This window comes from Protomyctophum parallelum (assembly GCF_964188405.1).
Source record: "Protomyctophum parallelum genome assembly, chromosome: 13".
In the NCBI taxonomy this organism is placed as follows: Eukaryota; Metazoa; Chordata; class Actinopteri; order Myctophiformes; family Myctophidae; genus Protomyctophum; species Protomyctophum parallelum.
Window position 1 is genome coordinate 23,258,850 of NC_139708.1, and position 16,130 is coordinate 23,274,979.

At 40.3% G+C, this 16,130-nt stretch overlaps 1 protein-coding gene and 1 long non-coding RNA gene across 2 annotated transcripts; one reads left to right on the top strand and one right to left on the bottom strand.

Annotated features, from left to right (window-relative positions):
* Positions 1 to 220: 220 nt before the first annotated feature.
* Positions 221 to 5,784, bottom strand: rusf1 (RUS family member 1). Its single transcript, XM_083779949.1, has 14 exons — positions 5,488 to 5,784; positions 5,293 to 5,370; positions 5,083 to 5,197; positions 4,950 to 4,995; positions 4,313 to 4,345; positions 4,116 to 4,221; positions 2,321 to 2,422; positions 1,917 to 1,987; positions 1,543 to 1,727; positions 1,341 to 1,398; positions 1,097 to 1,164; positions 862 to 993; positions 710 to 775; positions 221 to 620 (listed from the first exon to the last, which is right to left on the bottom strand). Exons 1-14 carry the CDS (start codon positions 5,635 to 5,637, stop codon positions 535 to 537), a joined length of 1,296 nt encoding a protein of 431 aa, XP_083636075.1. The 5' UTR covers positions 5,638 to 5,784; the 3' UTR covers positions 221 to 534.
* A 6,502-nt stretch (positions 5,785 to 12,286) lies between these two features.
* LOC310869769 lies at positions 12,287 to 16,058 on the top strand. The gene is made up of 3 exons (XR_014570182.1): positions 12,287 to 12,628; positions 15,366 to 15,595; positions 15,722 to 16,058. It is a non-coding gene; the product is annotated as an uncharacterized lncRNA (long non-coding RNA).
* Positions 16,059 to 16,130: the final 72 nt, after the last annotated feature.

Consider the following 16,130-nt stretch of genomic DNA (forward strand, 5'->3'; position numbering starts at 1 on the left):
AAATTGCACAAGGCAGAAGGACACAAGAGCATGTAATATTGCAGAATTATGGAATCTCATATTCATCAATTGCATTAAATTACTTTAAACAACATTAAATTCACTTTGTCACTTTGACACTCGATCTGCCATTCACTTTATACATGCGCATACTCATTATTACAATACTGCCCCCTGCGACATAATCAAGGCAATGCTGAGTTGGATTCAATGTGCAAAAATTCTAACATGTTTTATTTATATCACATACGGAACACCGAAATAAATTCTGTGTTCACAATGGAAATATGTCTACAATTATATTGTAAAAAATAAATAAAAATAAGAGCACAATTCAACAGTGCTCAACTAAGGTAGAAATAAAGTGTAATAATACAAAGTGTAATAATTTATTATGATTAACTCATACACAAAATTAAATCGCTAACAGCATCATTCAAATTGGTGACATTTGGTCATTTCCCTGGTCATTGCACATATTTAAATTGTACAGTATAACAGTATAATTGGTCCAGTAGAGTTGATTGACACTTCTCAGTTCATTTTCACTTTCCACTCCACGCGCCACTCATCCCAGTCCAGTAGAGTTCGGTTTATCTGCCACCCAGCAGCCTCTACACCTAAAGGTTGACAGCAACAACAACAAAAATCTATAAGTATAATACCAAAATGAATTTGACAATAACCTCAATATTCCGAGCTTGCTTACCTTTGAGAAATGTAATGAAAATTTGGTCGATAAGCTTGTGACTATCATACACCATTTCCCAATGACCTTTTAAAACAAAAACATTTAGTGACTATGAAATGCATAACCTATGAAATTAATACTTGTATTAATATATAGAGGAGAATGCTCACTTTGTTTCTTTTCCATTAAAGGTTTCCCAGGTGTTCCAGGATTCAAAGCATTGCTGAGACAAATAGCTTGGCACATTGCCCTCATCTCATCATGCACAGATGTTTCTGGCCCCAAGCAAACATACACACAGTCTAGGTGTAGGAAAGTATAATAAAAGGTAATTTTGAGATATTTACTATGGCATTAGGACAACAGAAACATGTTTACTATTTAGGTCAAGAGGGTGATGCATACCATTTTTAACCCCCAAGAGATATGGCATGTTGTTGTTGTTCTTCAAAGCCAACTGGAGTTCCTCTGGGCTAAAACAACAGATTCAATGATTAAACTGCAACTGTAACTGTGAGCAAAAGTCATGTTTCTTCTCTCTCATTGTTTTGTATGTTTTTAAATTGCCTTATTCAAAATAAACATTTCAAATCAAATCAACTGTTCAATAGAAAATATGCAAATATCACTTTAATATCACATTAATTACCTTTGTACAAATTCCTCTAGCCTCACTCCAAGTTTGATTGGTACCATTTTCCCGAACTCTTTAATGAAAATAAGAGGTATACAAGTTCACTTTATTCAAATTATGAATTATAACCGTGACATATTGCCACTAAAATACATAGAAAGGAAAATAATATTGGGGAAGGAAAATAATATTGGGGAATTCAATATTCTATAGATACCCAAAAATACTGGTTCTCTCTGATTAGCTTCAGGAGGACTGAAGATCTTTTCATCTCGTAGGTAGTGCTGCAGCACAATTGAAAGTCGGGCTTCATTGAAGGTTTCCATGACTACAGATCGGACTGCTTTGTAATTAGCAAACAGGTGAAGTATGGTGAAGAGGAAGAAGAGGACAAGAGTCAATCTGAGGAGCAGAAACAGACAAGGACGGGAAGCGGATTATACATGGATGAAGCATCCCTCAAATTACCATAAAACTAACGTTAATTTGTACTTAGTTTGGTGCATGAGAAAAATGGCGTGTTTTCAAAAAGAGGAGTAGCATTGTTTTTCAAAGTTTGCAATCTATGCAGTACATAATGCTAGTACTCACAATGGATTGTCAGTGACCTGGGGAATAAGGACCAGACTGACTAGCAGTCCAGCCAGATTCACCAAAGTCTCCTATGTGGAAAATAAAATATAAAAGCTTGAATAAGACACTATTCAATGATTCAGAAGTGGCAATTCATTATCTTACCGGTATTAATTATATATATATTATATATGAATTTGTTTGCACACACACACACACACACACACACTTGTTATTAAGCTTACTAAGGTAATGGTGTACTATTATTACATTAGCAGGTACTTGTTACCGAGCATTGATCACTAGTAATGTTCTATAACATGTGCGACAGATTTATGTCGTTCATTGTTACCATCATTCATAAATAATGTCCCATGGTAAATCCTTATGGAAATGACAGTATCAGTCACAGGCTGGATTACCTGGCTACCATCTTTGGCAGAGACGTCAGCCATGTTGTCTCTACGAGCTTGATGAACCGTCAAGGCAGCTCTGGTCGCCCCACCTGCAACTCCAACAATGGACTGTGAATGAGACATAACACAACAGTGAGTTCAGATTGCCGGTACGAAAACTTTGCATAATATAAATTAGGTACTGGCTCCTGAACATCCTGAGTATGATACTCATTGTAGACTGCGCCAACCACCAAGGCCAAGTCAATAAATTATGTGGTTAGAGTGTCCGCCCTGTAACTGGGAGGTCGGGGGTTCGATCCCCGGCCGGGTCATACCAAAGACTGTAAAAATGGGACCCAATGCCTCCCTGCTTGTCACTCAGCATCAAGGGTTGGATTAAAGGGTTGGTCAAATCTACTAATCTGGCCCAGGCCGTAGCGTAACGGTCTGGGCACCGGACTGGTGATCCAGTCGCGGTGTGCCGCGGGTTCGACTCCCGGACCCGACACGGCCTTTACCGCATGTCATCCCCCCATCTCTCTCCCGTTTCCTGTCAGCCTACTTTCTATCCCTTAAAAAATCAATAAAGGCGTAAGCCGCAAAAAAAAATCTTAAAAAAAAAAAAAAAATCTACTAATCTACTAATCAAATGATTCCCGAGCGAGGCTGCAGCTCACTGCTCCTTGGCTGCGGCTCACCGCTCCAAGAGATGGGTCAAATGTGGAGAACAAATTTCACTGCGGTAACGTGTGTGACAAATCGTACGACTTTGACTTTGACTTTATGTTAAAATAGTTGGTTTCAGGCATTACGTTATAGAGATGTTTAAGTTTAAGTATAAAGTTCAAAAAGTGCTCCTAGAAGCAAAATCCGTCAAGTCAGTTAGGTTATTGTTTGCCAGCAATGCTCGGAAGTGTTTGGACAATATATTTATTTGAGGCATTTTGTTCAAAACAAGCCACTCCTGCAAACTTTAGATGCTAATCGTGAAATGAAAAATCTGAAAGATCAGCGTTGATCACATGACTATAGACAAATCCATGGAGCGGTGTCCTGTAATCCAGGTGTAGCCGATCAATGCTGAGGTGCATGAGCTGCGCTTAACTTGACACCTCAGCTATGGCTGCGACTAGGGCATGCCTCCTCTGCAAATAGGCATCCGGTCGCTCTAACAGGCAGATTGAAAACTCTTTTGGGACCACATGAGGAGATATCTCGGGACCGATTGAAGTGTGCTCAGATACGGATTGCTGCAATGTGAAAGCCATCTGTACCAATGTGAATCATGGCCAGTGGGGACCAGGAAATCGTATTCGGGAACAGTTTAAATCAATCAGTTCGATTCAATCGGATTCAGTGTGAATCTGCCCTAACTCATCAGTTATGGTACTGCCACCATCTGGCGGAGTCAGTTTACAGTTATAGGACTTAAATGCACAAAGCCAGCTGCCTCTAACCCCACTAATATAGGATAATATAGGACACAAACTTATATTGAAATTGATTATAATTGTCTTCTCTGAGGATATACCAGCTCAGTGGCCTTGTGGTTAAGAATGTCCGCCCTGAGACTGGGATGTCCGGGTTTCCCGCCTGCCCAATGGCTCCCTGCTTGGGACTCAGCATCAAGGGATGGATTGGGGGTAAATCCCAGTGATACTAGTGTCCAGGGGGTGTACTTGTACATCAAGCTGCCTCACGCTACAGAAACAGAGGATACAGTTGGCTCCTGACCTGTGGGCCAAACTGGGTACTAGTACCAGCCACAACCCATTAATGCCAAATATAACGCTATTTGAATAATTATTGAGGTAATTACCTTGAATATGCCTGCAGTGCACACAATCAAAGTGAAGAACGCAGGGAAATGTGGAGCCAAAATTTCCATAAGCATGGCAATATCATTGAGCACATCTGCAAAAAGCCTGGTAAACGAAATACAGAGAAAAGTTTTCCACAAATCTTGGGACATTCACTCAACAATCCTCAAATTATATGTCCAAATATCATGCATACCTCCATTTCTTTGCTTCTGAGTCCAATTTAGTCCTAAAACAATAACAGACATTATATATTGCTTGTAATAAGAATCAACTGTGTAAAACACTTTTTAAAACAGAGTTATAAAGGACTTTACACGGTTTCAAACTACGCAAAATTGTCAGAGAAACATAATAGAAGAAAATAAAAATGATAAGAATACAAAAACATACAAGAAAAAAGTCTAAAAAGTTTGATTTAAGAAGCAATTTAAAAGAATACACTGAATTTGGTAGCCTCGTTAGTCAGTTGTCAATGTTGGACAACTGAGTAGTCCCTATCTTAATAGTAAATAAATATTAGTAATACAATTATACAATAGTAATTTAAACATTTATCAAAATATTGGCTGTTCCAGTGTATTTTATCATAGGTAGTATTTTTTTATTTGTTATCAGTTATTTAGTTATCAGTTTATTTTAGTCTATTTCAATTGTGATGTCTTTGTTACGATAATTGGTTTAATTTATTTTAACTGTGTCATACCACGTTTTGTATTGTTTGTGTGTGTGAGTGAGGACCAAAATGGAAATTAGTTCTGTGTTTTATCTTCAAACTGTGTAATCTGTGGTTAATTGGTTTTTAAATCAGAAAAGTATAAATAATAGCCCACCCTTTTCGCCAGGCAAAGAGGATTCTTCCCAACATCCCAGTACCATCTATTGAAGAAAATATTTCAGATTAATCTAATCTGACTATTAACATTATTTGACATTACAGGTGTACATTCCTAAAAGGGCTCCCACCCCTCAGCAACCAGGTAATTGTTGCAGCAGCTACTGTTGCCTCTTGGTTTCCAACACCAACTCCCTTCAAAGAGGCTTGAGTGGCGAGAGTCCCCGACAGGGAACTGGAGAAGGCCTGTTAAAGAACAATAGCCGGTGTGTTGTTGATCTGATGGTAATGTAATCATTATTGTTGGCAGATGAATGGTATGTAATCTTGTAGTGTCATACCTGGACAGTATCCCAAAACTGATATTGCAGGTAATCGCCACTGACACTCTCGGGATATCCTTGTGGCAAGAAGACACTCTGAAGTGAGACAACAGGTTAATTGGGGTGCGAAAGGGAATAGAAAGGGTGCCTGGGCAAATGGGGCATAATTTGATTTTCTCCTTGATACGGTTATTCGGGTTATACAACTCTCACTTTGAACACGCCAATAATGGAATACGTTCTGGATTCGCCATCACTTCCCTCTCTTTTTCTCTCCATCGTTCCATCCTTAACGACATAGTTCCATGGTTGATCAGAGCCATATCTTTCAGTTGCCAGAATAACTGTTTTTTCCCTTTCCATTTCTCTTTTTTACTTTCTAGTTTCAACGGACTGTTGAAGGAATGCGTCTTTGTGGGGGCGCGACATATAATTTCCTAAAATATGACTAAAGTATGATATGTTAGGTATATTTATCAGACTGATGTCGACGCTTACGTGTCGCTTCCGCCTTATAGATATAGATTGATCCGCCTTCAAATTGTGGAGGTTTTCATTGGTGAAACAAACGGTTTAAGGTGGAGCCTGCTGGGCGCGTTTGATTTTGTTACAGGGTAAGCCTAATTGTTTCGTGTGTGTGTGTGTGTGTGTGTGTGTGTGTGTGTGTGTGTGTGTGTGTGTGTGTGTGTGTGTGTGTGTGTGTGTGTGTGTGTGTGTGTGTGTGTGTGTGTGAGCGTCAGTGCGTGTGTGTGTGTGTGTGTGTGTGTGTGTGTGTGTGTGTGTGTGCGTGCGTGCGAGTGTGTGTGTGTGCGTGTGTTTGTTTGTGCGTGTATGTCGCTAAATGTGGTAAACAGTCTGGTTTTAAGCATTAACTACAATTACAAACAACAAACAACAAAACGATGCTCCATGCTGTAATGTGAGAACTTGGTAAGTCGGTAAAGATGTTTTTTGAACAGCAGTATCCATTTCACTACTATTCAGTCAGAGTTGTGGTGTTGTTGTTTTTTTTACAGTCTTATGCCACCACCTACTGGGGGAGTGGGTGGAGTTGTTTTTATAAATGTAGAGATACCGGATCCGGATGCCTACCAGGGGCTTGTTTCACGAAACTTGGATTAACTAATCCAGGATTTAGGCCAAAACCAGGCTTTTTAAATCCTGATCTTTACAGCCTGGTTTATTCCGTTCCACTAAAGCCAAGCGAGGCTCAGAATTGGTGGATTTGGCGAGCCGGGATCAGCAAGCCTGGCTTAATAGACAGTCTGGCTTTTTGTCTCTAGACCCATTCTGTAGAACACAGATTTACTGATCCTTCTTCTTCATGGGGTATTAAGGCAGTTTGCATCCTTAATAGTTGCATTACAGCCCCCTTCTGTAGGCCTATATCTCATTATCTTTACAAATCTATTCAAGACTTACTGATACAAGGACTTAAGCTTCTAAAATAAATACTGCTGCTGTAATTAAAGAGAGAACATATATCTCAATAGTGGATAGACTGAATGATTAACTACCCCAAAAATATAGTTTACATTTTACCACTACTATTAACTTAAAACAGAATTCTTAATATTGTAAGCATAATGATATTGTCGCATTGTGATATTTGGCCATAACTCCCTCCTCTGAGGGAGCTACCTTTGGGGAAGGGGGTTGTTGTCCAGACAGGGGCCAGACTGTGGGGGTCATGGGAGCATGCCAACGTTTGTGCTATTGCCATTGAGAATGCATTGGGCGTTTAAGTTAAATAACTCAGAAACTACAAAACATTTCAAAGTAAAAAGTTCCAGCATGTGTCTCCACAGTAAGCTGAATTTTACAAAGTGTGAATGTAGTTTCTAGGTGAAAGTGATTTTTTGAAGTGCCACTATCTGCCTATAAATGTCTCAAATTTGAAAGCACTATATTTCTAAAACTATGAAACATTTCAAAGATTCCTTTTCAGGCACACGTCCACCGTAGGATGAACCTAAATGGGTTTGAATGGGGTTTCTAGGTGTAAGTATGTAGGACTAGTAGTGGGTGAAACGTTACAATGGTAATATGTTGTAAAACAATGAGTAATGGTAATATTTAGTGGTTTTCACTTTTACAAATAATAATAATAATAATAATATAATATAATAATTCTTCTTAACCGTGCACTGCACTTGCACGACAGCAAACCTATTCATGGGGAACATTCACCAAAAGCATCTGATCTACAAGCTCACAAGCTGTCATGATGTTGTGCAGCCTATATATTTTGGTTATTTGATTTTATATAGTGCTTAAATTAGTCCTTTAATGCAGACCGATACAAATAAGGCAACATAAACCCATAATAATTTAATACATCTGGAAAACATCATTGGTTTGTGATCAGTTTGACTGCTTAATGAACAGTAAAGACATCAGGATTAGGTTAAACCTGGCTGTTAGCCTGGTCCGGAGCAGGCTAAATCCAAAGCATTAGTTTCCATGGTAACTAATGTAGCATCACTTTCATGAAACCGAATCAAGCCTCAACATATCCAGGTTAACTGGTTAAATTAATCTGGCAAGATCAACCAGCTTTCATGAAACCGGTTAAGCACTGATCCAGGATATATTAAGCCAGGATATGTGTTAAAGCCCGGCTTAATCTCTAATCCAAGTTTCGTGAAATAGGCCCCAGACCACTTATCAGTTATCAGTGTACAGTACACAGCAGAGGCGGTGGCAATCATCACTGGATAACTTACAATGGGTGGAGGTGGTTAGACCAGAGTGGGTGGTGGTGTGCACAGACTCACTAGCAGTGCTGAAGAGCCTACAGTCTGAAAAGTCAGTGAGAGAGGACCTAGTCATTGAGATTAACCAGTACTTACTAGGACTACACAGAGGTGGCCTGGATATCCAGTTTTGTTGGGTGCAAGCACATAAGGGGCTGGCAGGGAACGAGAGGGCGGACAAGCTTGCCAAAAGGGCAACCCAGCAGGAGGTAGCACTACGAGTGCTATTAGGAAAGGGTGAAGGGAAAGCAATGGTCAAAAAGAAAGGGATGGAAATCTGGCAGAGAAGGTGGGACGAAGACCCGAAAGGACGAGGGTATTACAAGGTACAAAAAACAGTAACCACTAAGGAGTATAATGAAAAGAATAGAAGTGAAGAAAAATTCATTACAAGGCTAAGGGTGGGCCACACAGGGTTAAACAGCACCCTTTTTACCATGGGTAAGGCAGAAAGCAATAAATGTGGAAGTTGTGGGGAAACAGAGAATGTTGAGCATGTTTTAATGAACTGTGATAGATATATAGACTAGGAAAGAGCACAACTGAAGGACAAAGTAAATGATGCAGGACGGGAATGGGATTTGTCAGGGATCCTTGGAACAGAGGGAAAGGGTGTAGCTATGGTGAGGAAGGCACTGTTTACATTTTGATATACTACAAACCTGAGTAGTAGGATATAAATAGCAATAGGAAATTGACATGTTACATACTCTTGTACAGTAGGTGGCGGTATGCACCTTTATGTTGGTTGCGATCCGCCATAAAACTCCGGATTGCCATGTGATTCGATCATGTAAACAAATATGCCACCAAGGCGACCAAGCTAAGAAGTAGGCGTCTGCGTCCGATCATCCATGACATATTGTTGTTAGAATTTAAGTGATCTGTATCACGATAGGAGAAGTCGGATCACTGACTGACTCGTTCGTCGGATTGTTTACTAGTTACTGCTGCACGGTCTGGAAACTGCTAACAAGCTGACGTAGCACTCTTGTGTCCGCTAACATGGAGGAGCGGTTATTAGAGGTTGCCCAGCCGCCTATGTTTGACTTTACAAAGCCCGAAGAGTGGCCGAATTGGATTAACCGTTTCGAACTATTCAGGACTGCATCGGGGCTCGCATTGGAAGTGGGGGAAATCCAATTGAATGCACTTATTTACACGATGGGATACGATGCTGAGGACGTTCTAACGTCACTGAATTTGACAGACCAGGAGGCGAGTGACTACCACACCTTGAAAACAAGGCTGGATGGATATTTCCTAGGGTCTGCTGGACATTTCATGGTTAGAAGGAATGTAATTTTTGAACGTTATCAATTCAACATAAGATATCAAGAAGTAGGGGAGACGGCGGACAGTTTCATAGCTGCTTTGCATCGCTTAGTAGAGCACTGTGAGTATGGAGCACTGCGCAATGAAATGATAAGGGACAGACTGGTCGTTGGAATTGCAGACAATAGAGTCTCTGAAGAATTGCAGATGGACCCCGAGTTGACGTTGGAGAAGGCAGTCACACGGATTCGCCAGAGGGAGCTCGTCAAGAAGCAACATGCCATTTACAAGTTGATGTTAAAAAAAAGTAGCATGTAGTGTGACTGTGGCATAATTAAAAATTGTGTTGTTTATCTACCATGATATCATTCCTGTCTGTTGGGGAGTAGTAAATAATAGTAACACACCTCAATCAGATGTGATATATGTGGTCTGTATGTAAATCATACCTTTGTTCATCACGTTGACCAGAGCTAGTCTGTAATTCTGTATCGACTGTATGGATAGATTACTCAATTTCAGTGAAAATACTGACCAGATTTTTAAAACTTGTAACCAACGCCTCCACCTACTACGCAAGCTCAACTCCTTTAGAGTGAGCAAGCATATCATGGAAACAGTGTATAAAAACCTGATAGAGGGAATCTTGACTTTTAACATGGCAATGTGGTTTGGCAATCTAAATGTCAAAGGAAGAAGCAAGCTGCAGCGAATAGTAAATCTAGCCTCAAAAATAATTGGGAAGAGACAGCAACAATTAGGCTGTATCTACAAGGAGGTACTTCGTAAAAAAGCTATCAAGATAGCAAACGACCCCTCTCATCCACTCTGCAGCGAGTTCCAACTACTTACCTCTGGTAGACCGTACAAAGTGCCAAGAGCTAACCGTAACATTTTTAAAAATTCTTTCATACCAAATGCCATTAAGGCACTAAATGATACCATGTCTCGCTAGATTAGTTTTCGTTTCCAATGTATCTGCCACTGTAGCCCCATATGTGCCCTCTCCCTACGCTCATTCTGTAGCTCCGAGATGAGGTCACACACTGGGCCCCTCCCACCGCGTTTCAGAAACGGCGCAAGTTTCCGAAAACATGGTCTCCTATCCTTACCACACCATTAATCCAACACGTGTAGGGCCGATCCAGGTTTACACTAATTCAAATTTAGGACCGGCCCAGAAAATCCAACTAGAGATTGGAACTGAGCCTTTACGTCCCGTATATTGTCAGTCGCTTCCATGTTTATCAAGGAAGTGTGCGTGTGCGCGTGCATGTCGAGTGAACTGAAGTCAGTTGGACATTTTCGACCAGGGGAGGCGCCGGGGAGGCGCTAAAGCTTTTCAACTTCCTTGATAAACATGGAGCGACTGACAAAAGACGGGACGTAAAGGCTCAGTTCAAATCTCTAGTTGGATTTTCTGGGCCGGTCCTAAATTTGAATTAGTGTAAACCTGGATCGGCCCTACACGTTTTGGATTAATGGTGTGGTAAGGATAGGAGACCATGTTTTCGGAAACTTGCGCCGTTTCTGAAACGCGGTGGGAGGGGCCCAGTGTGTGACCTCATCTCGGAGCTACAGAATGAGCGTAGGGAGAGGGCACATATGGGGCTACTGCCACTGTTGTCCTGCACTTTTTGCCATGAGAAAATAATTGTGTTGCTGTTGTTGTAACCGTTTGTTTTTTACTGTTTGAGACCGAAGACGAATTTCCACACGTGGACAATAAATGAAACTAACTAACTAACTACGGACCTTGTTATATTGGGCCCTGGGCAGCGAAACTCAAATGTATTATGTTAATTCTCCAATATGTGGGCCCCTCAGCTTTACCGTGCCCCTCCTACTGTATAGCTGTCTGACTAATTAATTAATTACAGAGGTGATAACGTTATAGCCTAATAAACTACTGCTGTTACATGCTGTAAGTGAACAGTGCAGGACTTCCATTTTTCCCATGTTGCACCTGACAGGTTCCCTTAGCCTACAATTTGCAACACTAGATAAGGTTACACAATGTTGGATCCGGTTCCTCCGGGGATTGAAACTGCATCCATTAAAAAGCTAAAAGTAGGCCTACAGTAATTGATTTGATGACTGAAGGAATTAAAGACCTAAAGACATATTTTGATTCCGGTGAATTTTGGAAGTTTTATTCAAAATCAAGGACAAATTACAATCAGGAGTCCCCAAGGATATGTTGTTGGAAATCAAGGAGGGGTGGCACTTGGCAGCCTTACAGTAGGATCAGATAAAATGCAAGATCAAACTAGATTTCACTGAAATGCATATCCAAGTTTGCTTAGTTTAAAAAAAGTCACTGTGTACAATGAGTGACGTCAGTTTTGAAAAAATGTAGTTGGGTAGTTTCAAAGCACTGAACCGCAAATAAGTAAACGTTTCTTATCTCCTGATCAGAGAGCAGTGGGTTAGCAGAACTTTGCACATTAACTTGTGAACAAGAGGCCTTTTGACCTTCTGGAAGAGTAGGCTTACTTTTTGTGTTCTGATTAAAGCACAAGGTAAATGATTAATAAATACACAGAGCATTTTTTTTGGCCACATGTCAAGGAAGTTGGAGGAACACAAGAAGACAGGTTTGGTGTCTGGCAGTTTTACCCTCAGGCAAGGCATGTTTTGACACAGCTATCCCAGGTCCTTTGGAATGTTACACATGGAAGGAAAGAATGAAGCTAGCAAAACTCTTTGCTACATGTTCACCAGAGATGATGGGAAAACCAACTTGTGGAGGAGGGGTGGATGAAGACTAGTTGAGATGACAAAAGAAAGGTGTGTGTGTGTGTGTGTGTGTGTGTGTGTGTGTGTGTGTGTGTGTGTGTGTGTGTGTGTGTGTGTGTGTGTGTGTGTGTGTGTGTGTGTGTGTGTGTGTGCGCGTGTGTGTGTATGAGGAAAGGAGGGAGTAGTAGAGATACTAGAGAATGAATAATGGGCGTGGAGGTTTCACACAGTGAGTTTCACTCCCACGTTTAGGTCGGTCTTTCAGCACAGCTCTAGCAGGGAATTCAACTCAAATGAAAACGTTGATGAAAACGATCTTTTGGAATCTACTACAGTGATCAGTTTGTAATTGGGATAACCAGCATTGTGGGAAATGCTTCACAATCCAAAGAGAGAGGCACAGAGCTGTGATGTGATCATTAATCGACACCTTGCCCAGGAGACCTGAAGATAAAACACAGAAAGACAAAACTATCTTATCGCAGCTGTTCCAGTCACATACCATACAAGTCTAAAATTCAGTTGACATAAGGAGTGAGACCGGAGAGGTTTTCCTTGGTATCTGGATCAAGTCCATACTTTCTGTAAGTAGCCTAAGGATAGACTTCAGGTCTCACCGTCTCTAACTCCAATCAGGAGAGAGTACCCTGCATTTAGCAGGTTACATTTTATATTATTATACAGTTCCAATTGTGTCTGCTCACTTCTGTGTGTCATCACTTTCAATTTCACTTGTTTATCTTGTACCCTCTTGTATTAGTTGTCAATTGGTATCCTGACATGAAAATGTTTTTTTCGGTTTGTTAAGAGTTGGAGAGACAGACAGGGATCAGAATATCAGACCTACCCTGTTATACCACCCTAAACCTGCTTTCTGTTTCATAGTGGAAATACCAACTAGTTATTAAGAAAGCTATTTGTTAACTGTGTCAGGTTCAGTACCTTAACGAAGCACTGGCGACATCCAAATGACAATACTGTGGCCACACCTTTGCACTGTTGGTTATTAATCCTCAAAACCATAGCGGTTTTGTTTGATGGTTTGTTAAAGGTAGGGAAAGTGATATCTTTTGGTTAAAAAAAAAATGAAAAATAGTGTGATCAGTAACAGGGGCCTCCCCTGAAAAGAAAGAAAAATAATGTTCAGTAATGTTCATTTTATAGTATAGTAGTTTCTCAGTTCAAATTGTGCCTGCTCCTTTCTTTGCATCATCACTTCCAATTTCACTTGTTTATCCTGTAACTATGCTGTATGAGTGTATGAGGGTATCCAAACCTCAAAATACCGTTTCTGTTTACTGAAGAGCTGGAGATACAGGGAGATTCCTTAATACTGAACAAACGACGATTACTGAAAATCACTTTTTAATACTGCTACTGTGATTAATAATTTTAAAATCAGCCCACAATGTTCTCAAAATGTATTGTAGGCTATAAACAAGCTCTTCTCACAACATTGACGAGTCGACACAGGTCGGTTCTTTATAAACGGGCATTTATTGGGCGTTCTTCTCACCCCAGCTGTTCCATGCCGTGAGAACTGTATGTTCACATAAAAATAATAAACACATAAAACAATCAACAAAGTGCATCGCAGTACATAATATTGACCAAATGAAACATAGCCTACAAGGAAATGCGCGATGCGCAGGTGAACGTGTCCATCAACACAACAAATACTAATCTAAATATATAGAATACCTCGTTGGCCGCTTGTCGTGGAAAAGGTTCTTGAATCTTGAGTTTCTTAGTCTTTAGAATGTCCTTTTGACCGTCTGTCTTTGACTTCAGACGTCTTTCTAATAACTTTAAACAGTTCGTAACACACTGTGTATGCTGCTTCCTTCATGCAGACTAGACTAGTCTGAGTGAGTTACACAAAGTTTGTACCACCTGTGTGCAATGCCAGGCAATCATGCATCAATCAGTCAATCAATCATGGTCCAGTGTTGCTACTGACATACAGGGAACTTGGTTCTGCCTCAGAAAGTTATCATCACATCATTTTAACCTCATATGAAATCAATTATGAACCACATATTTATTATACATCATGAAATTATTATGAATTATGCTTTATTAACTTATTACCATGAATTGTTGTATTTTAGCTATTTTAGTATTCTTAAAGTAAGCATTTTAATAACAGCACTTACACCCCATGGCAGAGGTTCTCAAACATTTTAGGCCAGTGGTTCTCAAACTTTTTCATGCCAAGGACCCCCAAATTGACACTAATTATCCCGCGGACCCTCATGTGAAAAGATGTCAGGGACCCCCATACAAGATGTTTTACGGCTCTAGCAGTGATTATCAACCATTTTAATTTCAAGGACCCCCCAGTTTGATATCCAATAGGCTACGGACCCCCATTTAATGGCATTTCTATCTCTGCACTTTACATTTATGTCATATTACACTACGTAAATATTTCCCCTTAAAATACAAATGTGTCACAGGGAAAACCTGAGAGAATATCTGTTTCTATTAGCTTGGATTCCCCATTCATGATGTCACTGGTAGGCAGGTTTTGAACTGTCCACAGCCCTCCTCTGAGACACATACTCTTTTACTAGGGCTGAGTACAGAAAAATTTTACTATATTATAATGAGCATTAGAGAGGACCAATTATTTGAAAATGGGGGCATAGTGAGTCTAAACCACAAATACGGTAGCCAAAACTTTTTTTTTTAAAGATGTGGCATGTGCCTGGACCATTAGGCCAGCGGGTGCCCCACACTGTCTGTACTTCTACTATCCACCTCTCATCTCAGGTGTGACAGTTACCATAGGCTGCCTGGAATACAGCACGATAAAAGTTGTCTAACAACACAGTTTGGGAGCCAGGAGGAATATAGTCTAAGGGCTCCATTTTCGTCACCGCTAAACCCCTTATCCCTAAACGTCTTTGCCTTTTTTTTACTATTTTGAAAAACATTTTTGAATAGTTCAACTAGACAATCTACATTGACACATTGTGAGCTTGTAGACTGGCCATTTTAACTATTCAAAAATGTTTTGCAAAATAGTAAAAAAAAGTCAAAGAAGTTTAGGGATAAGGGGTTTAACGGTGACGAAAATGGAGCCCTAGGACATGTGCAGCATTGTCCAGGCTGTTTTAGGGAAGATGTATACAGCATTCCTGTGTAATCTGATCTAAGTGAGCAGATAGACTTGGATCATGCCGTGAAGATGCCATGCCTTTGGTTGGTTGCCTTGTAGGCAAACATCAGTGTTTTGTGCAGGCAGCAACCGGGAGCCAATAATAGTAATACAAACTGAAAATGGTTTTTTAAGCCCATTTTCTTCTGCTTTTGCAGAAATGTCTCTTTCAGATAAACCAGACACAGAGGCATGTGAAAAGGATTCACTGAGAGAACCCAATGAAGGACCAAAACCTGCATCCCCAAAAGGTACAGACACCTGCATCCAAATTCCAACTTCCTGCCAAGAACTCATCTCTTCTTGCAAGAACAGGAAACTGGCTATTACGAGCATCATCTGTGGTATCACATGCTTTGGAATAGTGGCACTGATATATACAATCAAGGTACTTGAATTGCTTTGTCTCAAGTTTTCACTGACATGTCAACTAATGCTTCCCATTCAACAATATCAGTTCATTATTACAATGTAAAGCTCAAACTCAAAACTTGCTCTCCTTGCTACACAACAGGCTGAATGTGAAGAAGCACAGAGTACGAAGAGGGACAAGTTTTCAAAGCGGGCAAGGAAGTGGAGTATCGTCTCCATTGTGGTGTGGGTGTGTGTACTGGTCTTGGTCCCTGTATTAATGGCACTGGTTTCGTACCTTATTACTTTGAGTGACTGAGAAACTCTTGAATCTCAGCAATGACTGTACATATAAAGTTTGTAAACAGTACAGAACTGACATTTGAATTCCAAACAAACTGCAAGTAGTGCAATGTTGCAAAATTCCTGTGTTCACACACAGGAAACCGTTTTTACAGAATGATCAATTGACTGCTGGCAGTTCACAGGATCTACTTCCTCTTCAAAAATCTTTCACATTTATTTTTTTACATAATGCTTGCAGTTACAATACAGCAAGTGAAACGTTTTAT

Coding starts and splice junctions, on each gene's coding strand:
- rusf1 (XM_083779949.1), bottom strand. CDS start 5,637: ATGGAAAGGGAAAAAACAGTTATTCTGGCAACTGAAAGATATGGCTCT. Junction 1,399..1,542: donor GAGAGAACCAGTATTTTTGG/GTATCTATAGAA, acceptor TTTTCATTAAAG/AGTTCGGGAAAATGGTACCA. Junction 1,165..1,340: donor CTAGAGGAATTTGTACAAAG/GTAATTAATGTG, acceptor CTGTTGTTTTAG/CCCAGAGGAACTCCAGTTGG.